The following is a 27,170-nucleotide window of genomic DNA, read 5'->3' as shown; positions in this document are numbered from 1 at the left end:
TTTGTGTTGATGGCTAAAATGATATAAAAGAAAAGATTTGATATTGAGGGTGAGATGCTCAAGTAGTGTGGAAGAGGAGAGACTCTTACTGGAGTGTTCAGTGCCTAAACTAGATGTGTAACGTGCTTGTAGGGGTAAGTTACCCTCAGATCCAAAATAAAGGTGTGCATGTCTCAACCTTGTAGTAACACTGTGTGCCTCTGCAGAGGAGGTGGCCAAGCTGGAAAAGCACCTGATGCTTCTCCGCCAGGAATATGTAAAGCTGCAGAAGAAACTAGCTGATACAGAAAGGAGATGCAATCTTCTGGCTGCCCAGGCTAACCAAGACAATGCCAGTGACACCTTCATCAGTCGACTTCTTGCCATTGTAGCTGAACTCTATCAGCAGGAGCAATACAGGTAAGAAATCCCCCTTTGGGGAAAGGGGCATTGTAGGAACCTTTGACTTCCTGACTGCAGTAAGTACTAGTCTTTACTGCCCGATATGAGTACGGTCCTCAGTTGCAATTGCAGTTGGAAGAGCATGCCAAGATGAGGTAGCATATTGAATCCAATTCTCCAATCAAGAGCTCTAAGTAGAAGTTCATCTCTGAGACTGTTGTTTAAGACAAGTTTAAAGAAAACTGACTGTTTTGACTGTCAACAGCAAAGTTCCTTTTAAACAGAAATAATTTTAAATGGTTCTATACATAGTTGATGGATTAATTACATGATGTATCTTCTATCAACTGGAAAACTCTCCTTTCTTGAGAGGGTATGTCCTTGAAACCAGTTCTGTACTGTTGTGTGTAAAGAAGCCTGATTAAATTAGCTTGTCTGGCTGTAAGATGTAAAAGGTCTTAGTGATATATGTGACTTAGTGGTGTAAACCATATTGTGTCTTTGAATTTCAACACAAAATTAGGTGTAGTGGTTTCTTTTCTGTAGGCACATTAAGGATCACCTTCAATAGTCTAGATCCCTTAACTGATTCAGTTCTGAGGCTGCAATGACACTTACCAATTTCTTTGCTGTTACTGAAAGTGATACCAATATAGTGAAGCAGTTCAGTCATGTGTTGGGAAAATATATAGTTTTGATTAAAATTTTCTTCTCCCTAACATATCTTCTTGAGCCTCCCTGAGAAAAGGCTCTGTGCCTGGCAAGAACTTATTATAGCATGCTGGGTGAAAGATTTGTTAGGTAGCATATGTCAGAAGAGCTGGATCACTTCAGTTCTGTTCAGCTTTTGAGTTTGAAAGGTGTAAAATAGCGTTCTAGTTATAAAAGGAGAGAGGAAGCAAGTCCTAATGCAAGTTTTAAGTAACATCGCTATTTTGCACTTTAGCTTATAGCATGCTTTGGTTTTGAAAATGGTCTGGAGAAGACACCCACACAGTCAGAACACTTACAAGCTATGAGATTTTAAAATAAAAGGGCAAGTACTTTCTATCTGCAAAGGATAACCTGACGTTAAAGGGGTCAGAATGAAATCAAAGTGTTCTTGACAGCTATTCTCCTGGGAACTGGGGATTCTTGGAGTCTGCCTTGTTCTTAGACTACTGTCAGACATTGTTTGTTCTCTTGCTGGTCTTGCCCGAAACCATTCGTGCTTAGCTAACAGGATTAGTATGGACACTGCAATGTAAGTGTTTAACCTCAAGATTTTCCTGTCTTCTACAATAGTTCCCTTGCAGTTTATTCTGAAATGGTTAAAAAAAACCAAACACCAAAACAACAAACCCGAACACTTAAAATATTAATGCCTCATTGCATTTCTCCCTAGAAAAATACAAATTGTGCCATTTGGCACATGTTCTACTTAACCAGTTAAATGCATTTTGATGACTGAAACAACTTGAACCTAAACATGGTCTTAGATACTGTGGAGATGGTGAATCCATACACGTCTGAGCACAGTGCAAGCCTGTGTTGTACATGTATGTGCTTTTTTCTCTTACCAGTGATCTGAAGATCAAGGTTGGGGACAAGCACATCAGCGCTCACAAATTTGTCTTGGCGGCACGCAGTGATGCTTGGAGCCTTGCCAACCTTGCCTCGACAGAGGAGCTGGATCTGTCAGGTCGGTTGTTGCTCAGTGTGGTATGATGCTTAGATTGTCTTTAGGATGACTGATGAGAGGACCTGTTGGGAAAAGGTTCCTTACGTACCTTTCAGACTGCTACTGTCCACAAAAAGCGGTGGTTAATCTGCAAATTACGGAGCTCTGTCTCCAAAACATGGTAGTACACTTGTGTACTCGATGCTAGTGCTAGTTAAACCACTAACCTACCTTCTTTCTTTTTAGTGAACAGGGGTTGAGAATGGTGGCCTGTTTGTCTTTTCTAGAGTCAACTAAATAAAATGAAAAATGAATCTATATGGAGGAGCTTGACTTCTTCCTTTCTAAGGACAGGGCTTTGAGGTAGCATGCGTAATTCCCCTGAAGTGTGTCATGGAAACACCTTGCTGCTTGTTAACACATTGTGTGGGGGAAAGGAGTACAAACACTGTGTTGTGAAAGAGTTACTTGGTTTGGCACTGTGATGCCTTTGCAAAACAGGTGAGGAAGAGAAGTTTTCTAAAAGACAGTATTCTGCAAGACAGTGTTTTGTTTTGCTGTAGCTGTTTCTTGCCTGTACTTACACTGGGCAGTGTTTCTGCAGATTGAACCTCTTGACAGGCTTTTCTGTACTTAACAGAATAGAAGAGTCTTATACAATTAATTTGTAAGCAATAAAACCAGGCATGAAGTTAAGCAGGTTTGCTGGCTGGCATGTTGAATATTATGCCTTGGCTTTACTTTCTGCGCTTAATCTTATCGTGAACCCTGAGTGCAGACAAACTGGAAAGCAGCAGGTCCCAGCAAGCTGGCTTTGAGACAGTGTAGGCTTCCTTGTAAAAGGATTTATGGATCTTTCTGCAGCCACAAGAAAACAGATGCCAAGGAAGTTTTTAAATTGAGTGCTATGCTAACAGAAGGTTATTATAAAAGGCTCTTATGTTAATTGTAGTTTTGTGACAAGTGGCAGTCCGTAGCATTTCTAGCTCCACATTTAAGCTGGGCTGAGGATCTCCAATGTAACTGCAGTCTGGCATGTTTAACGATGCAAACACTTCCTGTCTTCCTATTATACAATGATGCTTAAAATAAGCGCGAGTAAATTATATTTTCCACTGTGTAAAGTTGATTTTTTTCTAAAATTTGATAAATGGCACAAGGATTACGTTATGAAGTAATTGTAATAAGCAACAAGCTGTTCCCTAAAAACTCATGGTTTGCTTTAGAGGTTCTCTTAAGAACCTGCAAGCTAAGACTGCCTGAATCCTAACTGGGATCCTTAAATTGAAAAGGGGATTTGAGCTTGTCAAATGTAGAGGTAGATTTAGGCATATGTGAAGGACCAAAGACTTTAAAGGGATGTCACTGGCCTCTAAATAATGTGATGGTTGTGTAGCAGGTAGGAGATGTTGTAGGGCTCACTGCATTCTGCACAGTGTTGCAATGGAAAAAAGGTTTTCCTGCGTGGTGCCAGCATAGTTACTGGTTTCAACTTCTGACCAGTTTTGCCTTCTTTTGACACTTTGAGCTAAAGCAGTACAGTTTCAACAAGGCTATCATTTTTTTTTTAATGGTACCTGTGACTTTAACAGTCAGAGGAGTAGCAACTGCTTGAAGAGGCGATTGTTCTTTGGGTATTTTATTAATCCCTGTTGCTCCCCGTACCAGATGCTGACCCAGAGGTAACCATGGCAATGCTGCGGTGGATCTACACAGATGAACTTGAGCTAAGAGAAGATGATATCTTCTTGACAGAGCTCATGAAACTAGCTAATAAATTTCAGCTCCAGCTGCTTAGGGAAAGGTGAGTCTTGGTAAATACAGTGAATCTTCTTGAACTCTTCAACCTTGCTTGAATAGAGATAAGATGGTAGCTGCTGGCAATTGGATAAAACTTTGGTTTTTCAAAGTTGAGGTTTTCAGTAATACAGCATGACATCAGTCAATCACAGGAAACGAAGCCTTGCACTGCAGTTAAACTGTAGCAGTTTTTCTCTTAACTTTTATGTTTACTTTCCAGTTCCTCTCCCAGTCAAACTAATAATCCTAATTTGGCATTAAGAGGAAGTAGAGATCAGTATATTAGTAACAAGCTCTGGGAAGTTGCAAGAAAGGAGTTGTTAAAGAGAATGCCAGGAAGAGTCAATGACAAGTAGCTTGTGCTATTAAAATACCACAGGTGAAAACTTTTTAACTTGAATATTTAAGTTAACAACCTAGCTAAATAGCTGTTTATCTTGAATGTATAAAGTGCTCTGAATAACCATTTAGAATTGGTGAGAAGCCCAAATGTACAATTTGAAACTTCTTCAAGTCTTGTACAACTTCAATGCCTTGAATTTAGTCAAAGATGAAGTGCCCTTTGATATAATAATCTTTTGCCCAAGGGGTGTCTCAGGCTGTAGCAGTACATGGCACTCATAATCTATGATTTAAGTGTGACTTAACGTGAAGCAAACTGTCAATTCTTCTGACCAAAGAAGTTGGCATCTGTAAAGCTTATGCTAAAACTGCCTTTGAGCTTTGTACCAGCCTGAAACTGTCTTCATGTTGTACTACCTAAACATTCCTCAGCTGTTGGCTGGTCATGGTAGTCTAATGACAAGTCCATGTACAGTATGCTACTAGTAATTATTAGATATCTTGGTAAGTATCTGCACCTGGAGACAAATATTTCCATTTTTTGGTCTTAACAGCTGTTTGGAGATCACTGACATGTTTAATTTCATCTTCATTTTGAGGTACTTGGATTTTCTTCCCACAAACTCAAATTAGTAGGCTTCACATTTCTGAAAATTAGGTGGATTTGCTGTTAAAGCTTATCCCTTCTCTTTATTAAACAACCAGCTTAATTTGGCATGCCCTTTCCTAGCTTTGGCACAAAAGCTGCTTGTCATCACTTTGGTACTTCTAAAGATAGACATCTTCCCTACTTCGTAACAGTGAGTGAACTGCAGTTTGTTCCCTTGGGAGAACTAGGTTGCCTGTCTCCGTTTGCAGGCTCCTGCTGTGTGTGGTGTTATCGTGGGACCTGAGCTTAGACAGACTCTAACAGGAGTCTGCTGGAATGGAAACTGTCTTACAGGGCTCCCAATTAAAGCACGTTTGTGCTGCTTAGCCTTACAGTAAACCAAGGCCAAGTCATTTTCTGCAGGCATCTAGGAAAAGGAATGTATAGGACCCTGTTACAGCATGGGAGAGTGATTACAGTGAAGCCATTCCCTGGTTACTGAACGCTGGCTTTCCTGTTTTGACAGATGTGAAAAAGGAGTTATGTCACTAGTTAACGTCAGGAACTGCATTCGTTTCTATCAGACTGCCGAGGAGCTGAATGCCAGCACCCTTCTGAACTATTGTGCTGAGATAATTGCTAGTCACTGGGTGAGTACTGTCAGAAGTAAGCAAGAGGAAAAACATTTGCAGAACAAGAACTTGATCAGCCGAATTTTGCTTATCCTGTACTGTCTAACCTCAGGAGTATCTCTTGGTGTGCTAGCATTCAAGCCTTCCAGTTGGGATGAGATTTACAAGGATTCCTGGTAACTTTCAGTGCCTAAAGTGACTTATTAATGCTGACCCTTATATGTTTGCAAGGAGCAACAGTATGGATAAAAAGCTGTTAAATCTGCCTGCCCTGCCCAGTGGTGTGAGTCAAGGGACTGCTCCTGAGGCTGGAGAGACTTCTCCTTTCCTATCTGTCTTGGTTATCATCTTAATGTCTGCTTTTGATGCTGTGTGTTGTTTGGTATTCTCTACAGTACTAATTCATGATTATGTTTGAAGCAAAGCACATTAAATGGCTCCTTTTCTAATAAGATTTTTTTATTATCTTTAGAGTTTATGTCCATTGTCTGTCTTGGTGTTAATGTCTTGACTGGGGAAAAATAGCTTGTAGCCTGAAGAGTTGTTCTGTACATTGGAAATACTTCACTGTAAAAAAATCTTAGTTTTCTTAAACATGAGCCAAACCAAAGGGACTGTATTCTAATAAGCAAGAGGATTGTTTATCAAATCTGGGCTCTGAACTGTTTAGAAGTTCATCTGTAGTTGGTTTCTGTCTATACAGATCACAAATCCCAGGCCTGCTTTTACTTCTAAAAATAATCCAGGGAAGTGTTTTATGTTCTGTAATGGGGGGAGTGGCAGGGAGTCTTGCAACCAACTTGGAAGTTTCATTTGCTCTGATTCGTTATTTTGAGGAAAGTTTGATTAATTGTTTAATGGATTAGCCTTTAAATTAAGACTTGTCAACAGCAGACCAGTGTGTGAGGATGTAGATTATTCTAAATCTAAAACGTGTCATCCAGATGTGGATGTTTCTTTGTTTGGTTAGTGCCAAAGCAGAGGGGAGTGCTTTGATCTGTGAGTATTTAAAAAAAAAAAAATCTTGTATCTGAACCTGCAGGTCAGCCACTTTAACTTCCTCCTGCTTCTGGCTTCTAACTTTTTGATGCTGCGGTCTGTCTGGAGATGAGGTTGATTCTCTGTAGTCAAATGAGCACTAGTTCAAACACAAGATCTTTATGCCTCTAAGTTTGTTTACTTTTATCCAGAGTTTTTCCAAGTTCCGTGGAGTTGTCCGTCTTCAATAGTTGTAGGCCTTTTTGTCAGAAAACTCTGAGCTGTGATTTAAGTCCAGATAGAGAATTAGTTTAGAGACTAGCTGTTAATCTACTATTATGTCTGGTAAAATGCTGGTTTTCCATATCTGTAGACAAAAGGGAAGAAATATTTCACTAACTGACCTTGAAACTAAAATGTAAGATGTAAAACTTCCTGGTTGTTTCTTCCTAGTTTTAAAAGGCTGTCCTGGATTGTTTCTGCCTGTTTTGATGTTATCAAAATGAAGCTTTTAACTGACCTCGTTTGTGAACTTCATAATGACATTGTCAAATGCCTTGTTTGTAAATAAAACAGTATTGCTTACTCTTTTCTTTTTTGTTGCTTCTAGGATGATTTGCGTAAAGAAGACTTCAGTAGCATGAGTGCTCAGTTGCTGTATAAAATGTTCAAGTCAAAGACAGAATATCCTTTGCATAAAGCTATTAAAGTTGAGAGAGAAGATGTGGTCTTTTTGTATCTTATTGAAATGGATTCACAGGTATAGTGAGACTGACTTGATCTGTCTTCTAGAATTTGGTGTTTCAAATAACTAGTTTCTAACTACCAACCTGAACCTTATTACTGTTTTTGTCACTAATTTGTCACTTATTTACATGTTTATCATTGCCATAGCTACTTCTGTGTATGTAATGGAGGTCTAGCAGTGAAGGCTTCTTAAAGACACACTTAAGTACTGTGAATCACTTCTGAAAACATCTTGCATGCAACAGATTGTATCTAATAAAATCCAATACTTGATATTGCTATGCATATTTATAGGTGAATGGTATGATAGTCAACTTTGCTGCTTCCTGGCAGTTCAGTAAGCATCGCTTCTTTGAACAAATATCTTTCTTCTTCTGTTAATGTTTGAAGTAACAGGTGTGTTCTGTTCAGATGAACACTCTAAACAACTATCAAAGAAGTTGTGCCCCAACAAGGGGGAAGAAAGAATTATTTGAGTATTATTTATCACGAAATATTCAATTAGTCCTTTAAGATGCCTCAGATCCTAATTGGAAGCTGGAACTGTAGCAGTACTTAGCACCTGCAGATGCTAATCCAATTGGGATTTGAGATATCTTAAAGGAATTTTTGAATAGTTCTTCCTAGTACTGTATTGAATATGCCTATATAGGCAGCATCTTTTAAGAGTGTACTAGTCTTGCTTCCTGTGAGTTAAACAAGGCTTGCAAACAGAACTCCTGTTCCTGTTTCATTGAACAGCCCTCTGGGTAGACTTGCATGCAGTGATGATAGTCTTCTGATTGTTTTCCTGTGTAAGATGCACTTACCTAAATGCAACACTAGCATTTAGCACTGGAGCTGAAGGTCTAACATTGTGGTAGTTGGAACAGGCTGCTGAAATACTATGTTGGGCTGGTGAGGGTACCTGTAATGTCAGTTGACTGAATTTGTGTTGTAGCTTCCTGGGAAGCTCAATGAATTGGATCACAATGGAGATCTTGCTTTGGATCTAGCCCTTGCCCAAAGACTGGAGAGTATTGCAACTACACTGGTCAACTACAAGGCTGACGTAGATAGGGCAGACAAGAGAGGCTGGAGTCTATTACATAAAGCCATCCAAAGAGGTGAGTAAACAGGATATGAAGCCTTGTTAACATGCAGTTATATATTCCAAAGTCTATTCCTGTGTCACTTTGTAGTTGACACTTCAGTTAGAAAATTGTAGTCAAGAATGAACTTTGTCCTGTTTCTTTTTTTAAACTTAAAACCAAACAAACTTTTATTTGGGATCTGAAAGCTAGTCTGCTGGCTGGTGAACTAAACTTCTATACTAGATGACATCCAGAAGCAATCTAGTATTGTCTGCTAAAGGAAGAAATGTAGGGAGATGCTGAGAATATTCTGACAACACAGTGTCTTTCTGACAATTAACTGAATCAAGCATGACAGTCTAGTCACAAAAAAGATGAAGGGTTTTTCTAGACCTAGGTTGAATGCAGCATATGCTTCTTTGTGATTATGGTTAACAGCAAGGGTCCTTGTTACTGGACGGCAGTCTTAGGGACAGAAAATCTGACTGGAAGAAGATGAGGAGCAGGTATAGGTGTTTCTATGCCAGTCTGAATATCTTCAGAACTCCTGTGAATAGTAGTGTAGTTATCAGAGTGGAGTCTGAGTACAACTACATGATTATCTTGAGCTGTTCTCCACTTTAGAGTGGAAAATGCATCTTATGAGACCTGGAGCATAATAGGACCTGGTTGCTGTGGCCACAGTATTCTGCAGCAGCAGCATCTTGGCCTATGGCCAAAGTCTGGTAAAAATCTGTAGTGAGCGCCTCACACTGTGAGTTACCTGCAAAGATATCTTTGGCATCTCTGTTCCAGAAAGCAAAGCACAACAGGAACCTTACCTGTGACTGGATCTTATGGGTATTATAGTGCTACAATTTGAAAACATTAGTTTATTTTAAACAGCAAACTCTTTTGGACTCTTGGAAGTAGTTTAAGTTTTGTCAGATCAAAATACAGATCCCAACTTATTCCTTGAATCTCCTACGTATCTAAACAGGATAATGCTGATGTCTGATCCTGTGACTGAAATTTCAGCAGCAGGAGTAGGAGCCCTTCTAGGCATAGGTCAGTGTTGTGATGGCTGCAGCCCAATAAAGCACTAGAGAGATTGCAGCAGGCTGCTTTTCATACTTAATACTAGCATTTGTCCTCTGGTTCTAATGTCTGCTTGCAGGCTAAGCTAGAGCTCTAGAATGAATGCTTGCTTTTCAGTAACTAAAGCTTCACTGAATTAATCACTGTTAACAATCACATGTTCTGGAAATGGAGCTGAAGCAAATTGTCTGAACTTGCCACATGATTCTTATTTCTTATGATCATTGGAGAGTGGGGGAATGTCTGATATGGAAGTCAGAAAACAGGATTTTGGTTTCTACTGGCAGAGATAATACAGCAATCTATTGTTTGTACAAGTGAACAGTTGTCTCTGTTCTCCAGTCTTGCATTCAGGACAAGCAACTTGTGAATCTGCCTGTTCAAAGTAGTCTTTGGAGTAAGGGGAAGTAGCATTGTCTGCATCCTGGTGTTTCAAGTCCACAGTTTCATGTACTGAAGTGGGCCTAAGTTCTGACTTCTGAGAAGCTCTCTAGAGGGAGTTCTTAGGAATGCCATGCATGGTGGATCCTAACTGTTGAAGCCCTTACCCCATACATAATGGAGCCTAAACTTTCAAGAGCAAAGGCTGTGTTATTGCTTGTTTATGTGGCAATACTGAACAGATGATGACTAACTTCAGCTACACACTTTTGACTGATGCTCTGGAATAGTACCTTTTGTTCAAAAACTAGCAAACTCAGTATCATCACAACAAATAAACTAGTGAGTGAACTTGTCACATGTAACCTCTGAGCAGAACACTTTCCAAAGGGTTGTTATGAAATATTGTAATCCTGACTTTGCAGTGAAGTGTTCTTGGAAGTTACCTTTGCTAAGGTATTCTAAGAGCGGACACTTGCATTGGAATGATTGTATGGTGTAGAGGGCAATCTCTGGACTTGCATAAAGTGTATAGGATTCCAGTGTATCCATAAATAACCTTATTTTTTTTCACAAAAGGAGATAAATTTGCTGCAAACTTTCTCATTAAAAATGGTGCCCGTGTGAATGCTGCTACACTGGGAGACCAGGAGACTCCTCTGCACCTTGTGGCATCGTACAGCCCCAAGAAGCATTTGCCAGATGTCATGGCAGAGATGGCAAAAATAGCAGAGTCCCTCTTACAGGCAGGAGCCAATCCAAATATGCAAGACATCAGAGGAAGGTAAATACTGGGTGAAGTAAAGTCTGCTACCAGTTTAACAGATAATACTGCGGTGATTAGATACAGCCTGCTAAGAACTTGCTCAGGTCTGTCAGCAAAGCACAGATAATACTGGCAGCAGGAAAGGTGAATTCATTAATCTGTTTTGAGATCTGTGGGTAGCACTCAGAGCAGAAAGCTGAATGGTACCCTAGTCATTAGTCATGACTAATTAAGCTTAGCCCAGCTGTCAAAAGCTGGGCTGAGTTGATTGTGTTGGAACACATAGCACACAATCACTTTGACTTTGTGGAATCACTGAATGGTAAAGCAAGTGAGCTAAGATGACAAACAGTGTTCCTGAAAGGTACTTCCTTTGAAGCTGTCAGTGAAACTGAAATTATCTGAAAGAGCCAGTATCTGCAGTGTGTTTATCTGCAGTGGAGGACCTGCAAACTGCTTTACAGGTTAGTTTGGGCTGGCAGACAGACAAGTGCATAAAATGATGTAGAAGACTTAGAGTGTATCAGCTGCTCAGTTCTGATAGGTCAAGCTCTTGTGCCTTTTCTTTGAAGGTTAGCTCTTACGTTAGTATAGAGTTGTTTTCTACTAAATTAATTGAAATCATGTCCACTGAAAGGGTTGATTGCTCTTTCTTTCAAGATGTTTTTGTCTCTGCTTTCAGAAGGGCACAAAAGTTAACCCCATAAATTTGTAGGGGCATGTTGGTGACCATGGACAAAATCTTAAGCATCTTGCTTATTACTGACATAACTGTACCTTCCTCCAATTGCAGGACGCCCTTACATGTGTCAGTTGTGGTCAGGAATGAACCCGTGTTCAGTCAGCTTCTCCAGTGCAAACAGTAAGTCTTACTTTAGGTAACCTCCAGTGTGTTTTACATTCGTACAGTGAAGATACAGAAACTGGTTTAACAATTCTTCTGTGGCTTTTTGCCTTGTAATAAGGCTAGCAATGGACTTGGGATGCAAAGGTGTAAAAGCTTGGCATAACTTAAGATGCCAGAACAACCTCAGAAGCCAAGTAAGTTGCTACTACTTTACAATATGGAAAAAAATGCATCTCTGGCTCTCAAAGAGGACTAGGTGAAATAATGTAGCAATAACTTCATTTGTAATAGAGTTAAAAAGTAATAAGACTCTCCAAATGCCTGACTACATTCTTGAGTTAAACTTGGGTTCTGCTTAAAGCTAATACAGGTGACTACTGAGTGATGAAGCAGAATACTTCACTTGACTCAGTTTCTTTGTAGTTGAATTTGCAGTTCTGGTACATAGCTTACTCAAATACAAGAGGATTTGCTTCTTGGTTACATTTAGTGAGAGCCCAAATCTGCCAGGGCTGTGCCTCTCCTAAGAGCAATGAGCTTAAATCTGGTAGTCACTAGAAGGTGTCTTGCTTGTTTCAGAGTATTCGCAAATTGTCTGAAGTAACTGGAGCTGCAGTAGGCTTCTTGGCAAGCCAAAGTTGTCAGTGAGGTATTAGATAAGCTAGTACAGCTGTTGAGACACTTGAAACTTAAGCTGTGTTGGGGACCACTTTTTAAGGTATAAACTGGGGAACATTAACTCTTATTTTTAGACTAGACTTGGAGCTGAAGGATCATGAAGGAAGCACAGCTCTGTGGCTTGCAGTTCAGTACATCACTGTATCGTCTGATCAGTCTGTGAACCCTTTTGAGGATGCCCCTGTTGTAAATGGAACCTCATTTGATGAGAACAGTTTTGCAGCACGGTTAATCCAACGAGGCAGCAATACAGATGCTCCAGACACAGTAACAGGTAAAACAGAGGTTTGTATTTCTGTGGAAGTGGAAGGCTTGTAAGTTAATTGCTTAATGCTAGCTGCACTCTGAGGAGCTGAATGAGGTTTCAACAGCATTTGCTGCATACTGAATGGTGGGTGGCAGTAGCTTTACCCAGCGCTGGAACACTGACAGGTCCCAAGCTGAGCTTGACTTGCAGGAAGTGACAGGAAATCTGGACTCCTTGCCGGGTCCTAACATCCTCTTTACAGTTTCAGAATGTGTAATTGCCAAATGGTAGTGCACACAACAGTCCAGCACTGCAATGGGACAACTAATAGGTAGAATATTCCTTGTGGGCTTCAAAAATTTTAATGTTGTAAGATAGTGGGGAAAGTGCTAGCACACTTAGTATCAAAGTGTGGTTGGAATAGCATTCTAACAGTGTTCATGGTTTTTCTTTAGGAAACTGCTTGCTTCAGAGGGCAGCTGGTGCAGGAAATGAGGCAGCTTCTCTCTTCCTAGCAACTCATGGAGCAAAAGTCAACCACCAAAACAAATGGGTAAAAGCAGAAACTTGCAGACTACAGTCTGAAAGTTTCCTTGTTTCTCTTCAGAAATAAGACAGCAGACATCGCTTGTTGCTAACCATAGCTTAAAGCAAGTTGGAACACCTGCTGAGCTTTTTGCATATTTTCGGATATTTACTAGTGATTAGACAACAGTTGTGTTCTCGTGGCACTGTTCGTGCAGCATCACCAGTTGTTAACGTGCTTTTAACACTTCCCTCAGTGCCTATTGTAATAAAGTTCTTAATATAGACTAACTCATGTAGTTTGAAAGTCCTGAGGAGCTTCAACTACTAAGATATACGTTCTTCACACCAATTCTTGTGGGCATAGTAGTTTAAAAGCTGCTTCTCTTCTGGGTTTCATGTCTCAAGCTATTAAACTAGTATTCTGTTTATTAAAGGGAGAAACACCACTGCATACAGCCTGTAGGCATGGGCTGGCAAACCTGACAGCAGAACTTCTGCAACAAGGAGCCAATCCAAACATCCAGACAGCAGAAGCAGTGCTTGGTCACAAGGATACATCAACAGCAGAGAATGTTTACCTGCAAACTCCCCTTCACATGGCTATTGCTTACAATCACCCAGATGTGGTGTCAGTCATCCTGGAACAAAAAGGTGAGTTTTCTTGCTTCAGACTGTATGGATGCTGTAGTGGATTGGTGTGTCAAGATGGCATCTAAAATGTGTTTTGACAAACTATGGATAAAGCATATCTTCCTTCAAACACTGTTTAAGTAGAGCAATTAGTAAGACTGACTTAACATAGTCTTAAACTCAAATCATCTGCTTATTAAGACTGGAAAATTAATTTGCCCATAAATTTTTCTAAAATTTTTCTAAATTATCCACTGGAGATAATGGGCTTCAACACTTAGCCCCGGGTTGTATTCTAGCTGCACAACTGAGATCCTTTTCTCTCCTTGTCAAAGCATTTGGTTCAGGTAAATGCTAGAAATCAAATATGGATACAGGTTCTGTGGTGAGGCTTCTGCCTCCAGCTCTTTCAGTAAGGATTTTGTACAGAATAATGCTGGAATTGTAGTAGAGTTGAGACTTGAGTGCTGAAATACCAGCAGCTGACATTTTGAGTGCTACTAGTTCAGCTTCTTTCTAGCAGCAGGAAGGGATTTTGACAGCTGCAGCAAGGCCTGCTTTTCCTCCTACCTTACATGGGATTTAGGTGAATTGGGAAGAATATTGTCTTGCAGAGAGCTGAGAAAGAGGGATGCTGCTGCCATCTTGCAGTATAGTCTCCACTTTTCACTCTTCAGAGCTCTGTATAGGCCACTGTACTTGGAAATGGAGGTAGAAAGGGGGGAAGTCAAGCCTTTTGGCTAGAAACTTGACTGTTTTTAGTATAAGTATTATGCAGTAGTGGCAATACTACCTGAATCCTAAGCAGTACTGTGTTTGGGAAACTGAAGGTATCTTACTCAGACCTTTCAAACTGACTGCTAAAGGAACAGCCTGCTTCAAAGTGCGACATCACTACTCCTGCAGCTTTCAGTGTGCAACTGCAGGTCAAGTACAAGAATGCTCTAATTCCTTACACTTTTTTCTAGCTAATGCTCTTCATGCTACCAACAACTTGCAAATTATTCCTGACTTTAGTCTAAAGGACTCGAGAGACCAGACTGTGCTGGGATTGGCTCTTTGGACAGGTATGTGCCTTCAGAACAAGATGAGAATTTACAAAGATATGGAAGCTATGATGTGGTAAGATTTTTAAGATAAAACAGCAGGTGTGTGCTCATGTCCTGGCTTGTGCTGCTAGCAAGAAACCCTCAAGGGAAGCTTTAGATCATTTTCAGCTTCTGAAACTGAATGTTCACATCTGACTTACTGATAGATTTCTAGCCCTACAGCTTCTCTTGTTCACTAGCAGATAGCCTGGAGACTCTTGCCCACAACTGCACTTGCAGTTCTGTGGAATCGTTCCACTGTGAGCTCCCTGGTAGTTCTAGTATTGGATGATCATACTATCTGTTCATGGTTAACTCTGTTCTAGATGCTGGCTTATACTGTACTGCTGACCTTTACAAAGGGAAGGTGAGCTACTTTAAGTAGCCGTTAAGGAAAATGGAGCTTGAAACACTGATTCGGAAGGTGCTTTCTTGTCTGAAGTGTGGAGAGGAATACCTTGGGGGAAACTAGATGTTTTTATTTGCAGCCAAGCAACATTTCAACAGTATCAGGACATCATCAAAACAAAGAGATGATGTGGTCGCTACTGAATCAGTCGAAGTATGATCCTACTGAGCTGGAAACAGCAGCTGTAAGGGGGATGACTACTCATACTCTGGACTTAAGAGATGAGGCAGAGTGCTTAGTAGTGTTGCTCTGCACGGGAGTTTAGGTGTCATCCATATATGACATCTTTACTCTCCAGGCTTTTCACTTTACTTTCCAATAAAAGGAAACTAAAACGTAGCTTTCTCTCTACCATTGCCCTTATCTACTTCTGATATAGAGGAAGGAACTAAGCCAAACAGGGAACAGATGAAGTTAATGTTTGTTGGAGAAAAGCCTGAGGTGATATGAAGGATTAGGCTAAGTATGGTTAAGGCGGGCTCAACTACATTTAGGTTGGCAGAACTTATGGGAAAGCTCTGCTATATACCAAACTATATCTTGTGTCTTTAAGCAGGACCACAAGGACTCAGGAATCAATATTCAATAAGTCTGTAAAGGAATATTCAAAGTGGGTAGAGTCATGAGTTGGTTTAGCGCATGTATGTAAATTTTAATAGGCTCTGGCATTGATTCAGTGCATCTCTTACTGTAATTACTGAAAATTAATAAATCTTGCAGCTTTTAATCTCCATTGTGTCCCTTTTATAGAACTGAAGGTAAAATCTAATGAGCTTTAACTCTTCAGGTATGCATACAATAGCAGCTCAGTTGCTTGGATCTGGGGCGTCCATCAATGACACAATGTCAGACGGACAGACTCTTCTGCATATGGCAATACAGAGACAAGACAGTAAGAGTGCACTCTTTTTGCTGGAACATCAGGCAGATATAAATGTCAGGTAAGATCTTCACTGGTACAACACAACTGGAGAAGTATTTAGGAGTGGGTAGTGATGACTACCTCTATGTAACAGCTTGAAGTTGGTTTCAAATCATGATCTGCATAGTTGTGTGTTTGCTTTTTATGGCACTAGTTATGGCTGAGGGATTACATGTATGAACTTGGACCTGTATATAGCTCTATTGGTCAGTACCTCCTCTTGAGGTTGCAGAGGGAGGTGCCACTTAATTCTAAGTGGAACTGAATCATCTGTATCAGACTCTCAAGTCCTAGAGACACTGTACTGAACTTCCATAGTCTCATCTATTTGCCAGCTTGTTGGAGCTGCATGTTTTCTACTATCTAAACTAATTAAATATAGCTCCAGCAACAAGATTCCAATAGTACTTACCTCCTGAGTATCTCCCAGACAAGTTGATGTTAGACTGAACAAAACATTTATTGGCTTACGTGACAGACAGGCTGCCTTTGAAATTTGGCAAGCTGTACCATAATGAATGTCATGGGTACAAACTGCCTAATAGTGCTGTTCTAACTTCAGTTTGTAACAGTTGGCATTTCTAACTGTTGCTTGAAGTGTTACCACAGTGCAGACAAAGCTGGTTTGCTTCTGTGGCAGTAGGCTTGCTCTGGAGGAACCCTGTTCGAATTATGGCTGTACTTAAGGAAGTGACAGTGTGTCTGAGCTAAGAACAAAAGTTCTTAAAGTTTTCAAACTTTAGAAATCAGTCACTTGCTACTAAAGTGGGGGGAAAGAAAGTTAAACTAACAGCTGTGATGAAAAGCTAACATGGTGCATTTGCTTGGCTGTAGAGATACTGTCTTACCACAGAAAAAATACATACATGAGATAATTCTTGGCTTTGCCAATAAACTACTGTAACACGAGGCCTAGGTTTACAAAGCAGTAGTAACACACTTCAAACTGTACCTATTACAGAACACAGGATGGAGAGACTGCCTTACAGCTAGCTATAAAAAACCAGCTCCCTCTCGTGGTTGACGCTATTTGTACCAGGGGAGCAGACATGTCTGTGCCAGATGAGAAAGGAAATCCTCCTTTATGGCTTGCCTTAGAAAATAACCTGGAAGATATTGCATCAACTCTGGTAAGACTGTCAGTTGGCTTAATTTAGTCTTAATTTTGTGCATCTTGCTAGCACAGAGGGCTCATCAGCAAAACAAAATGTGATGCATGAAAAGAACAGAGTAGTCCTATACCACTATGTAACTCCTAGAGGTTTTTCTTCACCAGAAGTTCCTTTTTCTTCAGAAATCTTTTATAAACTCTGTAGTCTGAATAGCCAATATCTTGCAGCCATTCTAATAGAAGTCTACAATATGCTATCTGGTTTCCTGATTCTGGAAAGAATAAGGATCTGCTGAAAACATTAGTCTGCAGCATGCCAGACTTGTGTGATGATCAGCTTCCTGAACAAAACTGAACACCCGAATGTATGTTTTAGAGTATGTGCTGGCTTCTATTGCATCTTGAAGGTCCATCAAGAAGACCTGTAAAGGCTTATATTTACTTTTAAGACTATTTACTTTCAGGCATAGGTGATCCAGCAGGAGACCTCTTAGGAGATGTAAGTAGACCTCCTTACATCTCCTTCATAAGGAAATTGCTTGAAAGCTTTGTCTCTGGTATCCAGGTATTGCTGGTTAGAGACAACTCTTTAAAAGCACTGCTGATGAGCTGAGAAACACATCGTGTAGCTGTACTTAACGATTTGTGCTGATATTGGATAAGAACAACATTACGGAGTCAACATTAAAACTACTTGTGTATAAACCTTGTAAATAGTTTGCAAAGTGGAGTGGAACAAGTCTTACTGAAGTGGCACATTGCTTGAGTAAGTAGTTCTGTAGTAGAGGAATAAAAATATTAGAAATAGTTCCGGAAAAAACAATCTCTGTTTAGCTGACTGTACGGGAATGCAAGTAAATAGGCCAGACCTTCAAAGGCAATGTCTGCTGCTGCTACTTGACTTGCTTTCGGTGCTTGTCATTGCTAAAAGTCAGGTAACTGGTACCCAAACTGGCTTAAGACCTGCTCAGAGTATGTGGCTGAATATCTGAATTGTTAGTAAACACTACCCAATTAAGTATTACATATTAGACCAATAAAATATGGGTCTAGAAGACATTAAAGTAGCTTCCTGAAATTCAGTGACTGTCGGAAGAATAGAGAAGGCATCTCACATTCTACCTCTAAGAGGTAATGTTTCGGAAGCCTTAGTCAAGGACCATATAAAGTAGTAGGAGCCTGCTGGAAACATAAAAACTTCACTGCCTCATTGTGCTTCTTCCAGGTTAGGCATGGCTGCGATTCAACCTGTTGGGGTTCAGGACCAAGTGGCTGCTTACAAACTCTTCTTCATAGAGCTATTGATGAAAACAGTGAACAAATAGCGTGCTTTCTTATTCGCAGGTCAGATCCCTTTCTAAAATACAAGCCTTTTTAATATGCATTTACATATTGTCCTGACTTAAATTAATTGAATGCTCTTTTGAGCCAGTAACAGGTATGTGCTTTGTTAGACTTTGGTGGGTGGATGGCACTTAGAGGTCTGACTAATCTTGAAGGCACGTTCTGTTATCTATATTAGCATCATGTTCTTGATGACAGGAGTCAAACTAAAACTGGGAACTTGTGCTTCTATAGAATGTGTCAGCAGTTGCTGGATCAGTGCTTGTAAACTTTTTCTGACCCTTGTTTGGAACTGTTTAAATCTGGATTAAACATATTAAACTGACTGTACTGTTTGTTTTAGTGGTTGTGATGTGAATAGTCCCAGAAAGCCAGGCCCAAATGGAGAAGGAGAAGAGGAAGCTCATGATGGACAGACACCACTACACTTGGCAGCCTGCTGGGGATTAGAAGAGGTGATCCAGTGCCTTTTGGAGTTTCGTGCCAATGTCAATGCTCAGGTATGTAGAGACATTGTGCACAGTTTCTTTGAAGTTGATTCTTTGCCTCTAATGTAGTGAAAACAAAATTCTGTCTCAGCTGTGTATTTGCTTGACAGGAAAAAAAAATCCTCCTATTATGGCTGAGCCAATGCTCTATTATGGCTGCAGTTCTCCTTTCTTTGCTGTCCCTTGTTACCAGATCAATACTTGTGTGCCCATAGGATCGTTCAATTCAGGAAGCTACTGAAGGAAAATGATGATACAGGAAGCTTCTTGCAGTATTAGTTTTCTAGTGGAATGATTGGAATTCAACCCTTCTGTCCCTTGTGTGAATTAAGGGCAGGAGCAGGGCTGTATTCTGCTGCAATTAATCATTAGATCAGCTGTAGTGTAAAACTCCAGAATTCTCTACTTTGTTAGTATGTTTGGGAAGTGTGTAACTATGAGCTACGCTTCACTTTTGATCACACAGTAATCCTTAAACAGAAGTGTGACAAATAGCAACAGAAGAAATGAACACATAACATTTCTGGGTCCTGATGCTACTGAAAATGGCATCAAAATGAATGACAGAACACACAGTCACAAAGCAGCCATGGCTTTAAACTGCTGCTTGATACAGACAAGTGATTAAACACCTTATTTGAATTTGCTAGACTTCAACATACTAGTTGCATAACAACATGCTTGATGCTGTAATATTTTTCAATGAGGGAACTTCAAGTATTTAGCCTCCAGAAAACTTGACACTAGTGCCTGAGAGTCAAACTAGGGAAATACCTGCAGTGCTGAATCTATGGAAATGATACTTCATGTTTGTGTACTGTAGTCTGTGTGTCATTGCTTCAGATAAAAATGAATTCTACAAATTGTTAATACTATAAAACATTAACAACTAATATTAGTTTGAAAACATTCTCATGGAATGCTTGGCTATGGTCTTGAATGCTCATCTCTGCCCCCAACATGTCTGACTATATAGGAAATGTTACTCTGAGGGTGCTGAAGTGGCTGTATAGCACAGGACTGAGGTCAGCGTATTTGGAGAGAACAAATACCAACTTTCTTCACTTAGGCTGTGAGTTTCAGCTGCCACTGCAGCTGTTTTGGTGTCCCAGCTGAAGGCAGCTGGTATGTCACAGAGCTAAACTATTAAGCTTCCTCCACCTTTCAGAGTTGGGGAAGGATCTGTGTATTACTGAATTTTCATAACAAACGTCCTGGTTTCCTTCTAGGATGCAGAAGGAAGAACTCCAATCCATGTTGCGATTAGCAACCAGCATAATGTTATCATTCAGCTTATGATTTCACATCCAGACATTAAGCTAAATGTTCGTGACAGGCAAGGAATGACCCCCCTTTGCATGTGCTATGACGTATAAAAATAACAAAGCAGCTGAAGCAATTTTGAAGAGGGAGCCAGGAGCTGCTGAGCAGGTAAGCTGGCGCGTTCAAAGCATGCTGGTTGTCTTACCTGTTACCACAAACTAGTGCAGTGTTCCGTAAGCAAATTCTGCTTTATCCTTTTGTGGCTTTACATGCAATAACATTTGCCAGATGCCAGTTTTCTGTAGCAGGATTTGTTAGGAATCTGTAGGTGTGTATGTGCTATGCATAAGCAGAGCATCAAGGTTAGTGTTTCATCAACCCTTATCTCATCTTGTCAGTACCAAATTGAGGAACAGGCCTATGTATATATAAGGAGAAAGTTCTAACTCTACTCTTGCCTTATGCTGGACTAGTACAAAAACAATCTATTGCCTAGCTTTCCTAAAGCTATCCAGAACGGAAACCCTGACCTGAAATAACTGAGTAATGGATGTTATGCTGCACTGCTGAGCTATAAAACCTCCAGCTGTATCTTCAGACTTCTGGTGTGATACTTCAGGCAGCTGTTCAGGATTTTTCCTACCCTTCACAATTACTAGTGAAGTGAGTGCTTAGTGAGCTCTTGTAACCACGTTTTAGATACATCACAATACAGCTGGTTCTAAATACGCTTCAACATCAGCTTTGGGGCAAAGGTGAACAACAACACGCACTTGATATTAAGCTAGAAAATGAATACACCTTGCATTGGTGTGGCAGGATGGCATGTGGCTTCCTCCTCTGGTGTTATCTGCCAGATTGACTCAAGTTCATTTGATCTGACTGAGTTTATCATTAACTGCTGCTCAGGACTTACTGCAACAGCTGTTAACCTTTTATCTGTCATAGTACTCTCCAGTGCATGGTCAAGAATTGACAAGGTTATAAAGTAGTCTGAAGCAGACCAGAATGAGCAGTTGCAGCTGGTAACTTCTCAGTTCAGTTTATTTGATAGTCACATCTCTCAAGTCTCTAATGTCAAGCAGTGAAAGGAACAAGGCTCTACAATTCACCTCAAGCAGAGGGAGCAAGTATGTCTTCGAAAATATGTCCTACTACATAACAATCTGCTGTTTTGCATGAAATATAGATTTCATTTCATGTGCCTTTTGTGCCACAGGTTGATAATAAAGGTCGGAATTTCCTACATGTAGCTGTTCAGAACTCGGACATTGAGAGTGTGCTGTTCCTCATAAGCGTACAGGCTAATGTGAACTCTCGGGTCCAGGATGCTTCCAAACTAACGCCTCTCCATCTGGCTGTACAAGCTGGCTCAGAAATCATTGTGCGTAATCTGGTATGTACTGGAGAGTCCTTGTTCCTCCACTTACACGCACATTTTGCCTTCATGTGTGTTGCCTGTAGGCTGGAGAAGTCAGCTGAAGGTGACACCACTTTTTCTGAAGCAGAACTCGGACTGCTTTAAGTTCCTTAGCTTGTGCTGTTAGCTGAGCTGCATCAGTAGTCTTTGTGTGAGCCATGTCTGAATTGCAGCAATCGCTAGATGCGTGACTTGTTCTGAAGGAAGAAGCTTACTTCCGTACTTCTGCAGATCTGAACAACAAACACACATTGCAGCAGCTCAGTAGTGGTAGTGTTTTATATATGCTGGAGGCTTAGAGGTGTGTTGTACAGCGGAGTCTTGCGTACTTCATTCACAGAAATACTGTTGGTAATAGCCTGGAAACATCTTTGAACATATTCCTTCTGCATCTTCACAGCTGCTTGCAGGGCCCAGCTGGAATGAACTGACCAAGCATCGTCAGACTGCTCTGCACTTAGCAGCCCAGCAAGATTGCCCACAATTTGTTCCGTTCTTCTGGAGAACGGAGTAGACTTTGCAGCTGTAGATGAAAATGGAAATAATGGTAAATTCTGGAGTTCTACAAGTAGATGTGGACACTGAGTAGGTCTGTTGATGATATCTTCTAGTGGTAGAGATAGCCCACTGAATGTGCTCATTCTTCAAAGGTCGAAAAGAATGGAAGTCCAAGAAATCAAATTGGTGGAAGGAGTTTTGGAGAGGGAAGGTGGGGGAAGTGGAAGGGATATGCGTAATTTTATCAGGCTTTAATTATTGCTGACATTAACTACTTCAGATTCTTGAAACTTCTCTTTTACTTTTCAGCTCTTCACTTGGCAGTGATGCATGGCCGTCTGAACAATATCCGGGTCCTCCTCACAGAGTGCAATGTAGATGCAGAAGCGTTTAATATTAGGTAATTAGGAGAGTCTTAACAGACTAAAAGAACCACAATGTATTTTAAAATGTGTGCTGGTATGACTAGAAAAAAAATAAAGATTTGACTTGGATTATTGTACTTGTACACTAATTTTATGGTGAAGTGGGCATAGCATGCTGTGTCTAGATTGTGTAGGAATTATGTATACCGAAAAAGGAAGTTAAAGTAGGCAGTTATGTGATGTGCAGAGTTACATTGGTTCAGACTTAAACTATGCTGGACCTAACTTGAAAACAAGGAGAGCTGGATGAGCAGACTTTGATCAGAATAACAAACTCTTTTTTTTCCCCAGAGGCCAGTCACCAATGCATATTTTGGGACAATATGGGAAAGATAATGCGGCAGCTATCTGTGACCTCTTCTTGGAGTGTATGCCAGAATACCCTCTAGACAAACCTGATGCTGAAGGAAACACAGGTAGGTGAGATTCAACAGCTATTAAACTTGAAAGTCACTCCAGTCATATTAATATGTCGCTTTTAAAGCTGGAATAATTGGCATTAGTATGTTAAATATAATAAGATGTGGACTTTACACAAACTTAAAGAACTAAAGATGCTACTCTAGACTGATTATAACATGAGACCTCCCACTTGTTAGCAGGGAAGTGTCTGGCTTTTATTTTTCAGTGCTCCTATTGGCTTACATGAAGGGAAATGCAACTTGTGGTCGTGCAATAGTGAGAGCTGGAGCTCGTCTGGAGTTAACAATAATCAAGGAGTCAATATTTTCAACTACCAAGTAGCTACAAAACAGCTTCTCTTTAGACTGCTGGGTAAGTACTCCTTGCTGCAGTTGCAAAGTGGTTTTGGCTTATGCTTCTGAGAGATCTTGGTGGAGGAAGAACTCTGGACAGCTGACTTTGACAGTGATTCCAGAGGGACTGAACTTCTGAATCTTCTGCTACTTTAAGTGGGGGGTAGAAATACTAATTTTGCTCATGATCAGATGGAGAGTTGCCCAGTGCAGACCTGTCAGACTTAAATACTGCTTTTTCTGGAAGGATAGACGTGGAGTCTCCAGGCTAATGTTGTAGTCTAATGTAGCTTAAAACCTGGATACTGCTTTGTATCTTGTGCTGTATAATCACTGTGGCCAATGTGATGTTGATGAAAGCAACTATATGTTGTTGACAAGACTGCAGCTGCTGCAAGAGTAGCTCAGTCAGTTACACTGGATGCCAATCGAAACTGGAAAAAGCCTCTTTATTGTTAGCATGTGCTCAAGAGGTGTCTGAGTCCATTTTGCCTTTATGCTTTTGCCTCTAACAGATATGCTGACAAAAGAACCTCCCTGGTGTGATGGCTCCAACTGCTACGAATGCACTGCCAAATTTGGAGTCACGACAAGAAGCATCACTGGTAATATGACACATATTGCTGTGCTTACAAGGAAATGGATTCCTCTTCCAAATGTAGCTAGGCTTGTTCCTTCTGGTGGCTTAGAAAACCTCCATGTTAACATGGGTGTGTAACCAGTAATCCAGCTGAAACGTTCAACCCTAGCCTGGTTGTTAGATCAGTAACTTGTGGTCTGACTAAAATTCTATCTTAAGCAATTTGTGCACTTGGTATCCTGGATTTGTTGGAAATGAGGAAATAACATCAAAGTTCCAGTAGTGAAGTAGAGGATTTAGATGCTGACTTGCTCTGAAATGGGTGACAGATTTAGGAGCTACTGCCAGCTTTGGTCAGGGGTGCTGTTTGTAATGTGGAAATGACTGAAAATTGTGATATGAGTTACTGCTTTGCAGACACGAATTACCTGTTCTTAACTGGCCTGAACTTATACAAAGTATGCTGGGTTAGATGGATGTTGAACTTTTTCTCTTAACATGAGAGGTATCAGAAGATTACAAGAAAAATGCAGTGTCTCAATTGCTACTGTACTTTAGTGATACTATCATTGATAGAGAATATCAAACAGTAAAACCCTGGTGTTCACTATGAATGAAATCACTTTCTCCCATCCCTCTTCTACCAACAGCCCACTGTGGACGCCTGCTCTGCCATAAGTGCTCAACAAAGGAGATTCCTATCATAAAATTTGATCTGAACAAGCCAGTTCGAGTTTGCAACATCTGCTTTGATGTCCTGACTCTGGGAGGAGTCTCCTAGTATGCTGTGGAAGTAAAGGGATTTCCAGTCAGTGCTCCTGACAGCAGCTCTGCTTACAAGCCCTCTGGATAGGAAGAGGAGGCCTATACATGTCTTCTGCAACAGACTGAACTAATTAAGGACCCTGTTAAGATACATTCTGGTATAAATGACTTTGTATGACTGTAAATGTATTGAGCTGTGATAGGCTTCACTAGGAATTCGAGTGGATCGTTGAAACCAAGTGACGAAAGAATTTAGACCCTCTTCTAGTTGCGGTGGGGTATGGAAGCTAAAATTGTTAAGCTGATGTTGGAATTGACATAAAACAGGTCTGTCCTTCACGTGGTGCTTTGCACTGAGCAACTCGTAAGTCCTGTGGCTTTCAGGCTGCTTAGTAGAGATGGCATTAAGTTCCAGGGTAACCAGGTATCTTTCTTTGCTTTGTCCTAAAGATAAATGTTCCTTTTCTCTAGAGAAGACTTCTTGTGAAGCTAGACTGAGCTGTTGCAACCACTGTTTGTTTCAAGAAACTCTTCAAAATTGGGGGTAGTTCTAAGCATAGCTGAAGAATTGTGGCCTTACAACAGAAAGCTTTACCACATCTGATGCAAAGCAGTCAGAATTGCAGATCCACATCTCGATACCTCCTCGGTAAATGTCTCATTAGCTTTAGCATGTTCAAGAGAAGTGCAAGATTGTTTTAGCCAGTAAATACTCTTGCTCATACCTGCTAGAGCTGTCAAAGTCTACTTTGCACTTTCATATTTACATTGCTAGTCCTTCCCATTCATTTCCAAGTCATGAAACCTGTGTAAAAGTGTGCTGAAAGGCCTAAGCATGTGCTAAATGGAGAAACACTAAAACTGGTTGAGTAGTTTAACTTGCAATACAGCAATAAATGCTGAAGTGCATTATGAATCCCGTGAGGGAGAGTAGCACTTTCCTTTGGTTTACAGGCACTGGATAACTGCTGCAGGAGAGTCAGTAAACCCTACCAGTGTAGAAGGTGCTGCATGTCTAGACATAAATTTGACTCCAGTTTCAGCAGGATTACTGGTGAGTGGGAGTGTATTTGGAGGCTTCCTATTAACAATAAGCCTCTGGCCTTGAAGGAAGGATTCTGGACTGGCAGTGCAGTGCCAGGTGTTTGGATGAAGCTGCAGTATTTTAATCGAGGCTGATAGTGCTTGCTTAAACATGCTGAATCTGTGAAAACCCAACACCACAACGTCTAGGTAAACAGGAACGTACTTTGCTGATAGACAAGGTTATGGTTTGGTGGGAAAAGGCCTCAGTCAGGAAAACATTTGTAATTAAGCAGAACTACATGCTATGTTAAGGCTGTCTTCATTCCAAGATGAACCTAGTTAAGACTCAAGTCAGCATTCCTCATCTCTCTCCATGAGTTATGTGCATTTGTTTAATGACTGTTATCTCAATGGACAAGATGGTGACATGTTGCCCTGTTTGGAATAGTGACTTCAGTCTTAGAGTAGATGAGATGATAAATTAGACTGTTGCTTTTATGGGAGACTTGCTTGAGGTTTTTCTGAAACTTGTACAAAAGGATGGGAGAGGGTGTAACTGCTGACATTTGCACGATAAATTTCACATCAAGTCTCGCTTGATCTGCACTTTGATCTTCCAATATGCGTGTATTATAACTGAATCTCACCCTTGGAACACTAGAGAACAATAATGGATGGCAATACAAATTTGCCTCGTTGTTCAATGTCTGCTGCTGCCATGTTCCAGCAGAATGCCCTGGGTAACACAACTGGTCTCTAACACAGTTACTAATACAAATGTGCATTTCCAGCATGATCTGTATTATTGCCTTTTAGGCTCCTAGGTGAAGGAGGTGGAAAATAATGGTGTGTGAAGCATTTAACTGCAAGCTGCAGCTTGGGTTTTTGAGTGCAATAGATGGAGAACACTGGACTTCTAGTTCATTGCTTTCTGATGTTTCAGAATATCACTAGTTGCAATTCTCTGGCAGTGAAAGATAACAACGGTGGAGGTCTTGACTGCAGTATCCCATGATAACACGTTGACTTCCTTCTTGGTTTGGAGCTGCAGTGCTGTGGATTGGTGTGCTCAGAATACTGAAAGATCATGGTAGAGGGGTGTTCTTTCAAGGCCACAGCCTATGGACTTCAACTTAATTGGTAAAACTGCACAACATGTAATTGCTAACGCATTTAAACATCACTTGCAGTGACTTCTCTGATGGAAGGGGCAGGGAACAGGGAGCTCAGTTCTAACAGAATAAACAACTTTTTAAAAATGAAAAATGTGAATCTTGTGAAAACTCACCTTACCCGAATGGCAACCTTAAGGCTGGCTAGTTGCTCTTTTAAATTAAAAGTAGAATTTAATTATAACTACCCAAAACTATGGGAAAGATCTAGGAAGACATACGTAATGCTCCTAGTTTGCTTTTTAGAGCCAATACTGTCCCAGCTTTCTCACTGAAGTCTGAAAGGAGAGGTTATTGATAAACTGCTGTACAGCCTGAAGTGTCCATTAAATTTAAAGCACCTAAATTCAGCGAATTTGGAAATTTTAAAGTGCCTTTGATCTAGTTTCCTTCCAGCCAACTCTAAATAGCTTTCTGCCAGAGTTAGAGGAAAAGCTCACAATTCAAACCAAAACCCAAGTTAGTTCTCTCCTAGCTCTTCAACTAAAGAGGCTGACCCCACCAAGTACCTGGTGGGGCCCGATCCTTTATGCACTCTGCCTAGTCTT

The 27,170-nt window shown here is 40.5% G+C and overlaps 1 protein-coding gene across 1 annotated transcript in view; it reads left to right on the top strand.

The window, feature by feature from the left end:
• ANKFY1 (ankyrin repeat and FYVE domain containing 1) overlaps positions 1-25,867 on the top strand; it is a 30,752-nt gene extending 4,885 nt beyond the window's left edge. Inside the window, 27 exon segments of the mRNA XM_086624509.1 lie at positions 207-399; positions 1,944-2,062; positions 3,710-3,845; positions 5,299-5,422; positions 6,993-7,142; positions 8,070-8,235; positions 10,240-10,444; positions 11,220-11,288; positions 12,026-12,225; positions 12,654-12,751; positions 13,161-13,377; positions 14,325-14,423; positions 15,641-15,794; positions 16,737-16,905; positions 18,112-18,230; positions 18,574-18,730; positions 19,948-20,067; positions 20,069-20,149; positions 21,201-21,377; positions 21,802-21,874; positions 21,877-21,948; positions 22,209-22,299; positions 22,616-22,740; positions 22,953-23,018; positions 23,021-23,098; positions 23,595-23,684; positions 24,310-25,867. Coding sequence (XP_086480635.1) covers positions 207-399; positions 1,944-2,062; positions 3,710-3,845; positions 5,299-5,422; positions 6,993-7,142; positions 8,070-8,235; positions 10,240-10,444; positions 11,220-11,288; positions 12,026-12,225; positions 12,654-12,751; positions 13,161-13,377; positions 14,325-14,423; positions 15,641-15,794; positions 16,737-16,905; positions 18,112-18,230; positions 18,574-18,730; positions 19,948-20,067; positions 20,069-20,149; positions 21,201-21,377; positions 21,802-21,874; positions 21,877-21,948; positions 22,209-22,299; positions 22,616-22,740; positions 22,953-23,018; positions 23,021-23,098; positions 23,595-23,684; positions 24,310-24,440 — 3,479 coding nt within the window. The 3' untranslated portion in view covers positions 24,441-25,867.
• The last annotated feature ends 1,303 nt before the right edge of the window (positions 25,868-27,170 follow it).

The sequence above is a fragment of the Tauraco erythrolophus genome, chromosome 21 (genome assembly GCF_009769465.1).
Source record: "Tauraco erythrolophus isolate bTauEry1 chromosome 21, bTauEry1.pri, whole genome shotgun sequence".
Taxonomy (NCBI): domain Eukaryota; kingdom Metazoa; phylum Chordata; class Aves; order Musophagiformes; family Musophagidae; genus Tauraco; species Tauraco erythrolophus.
This window is presented reverse-complemented; position numbering and strand designations above follow the sequence as displayed.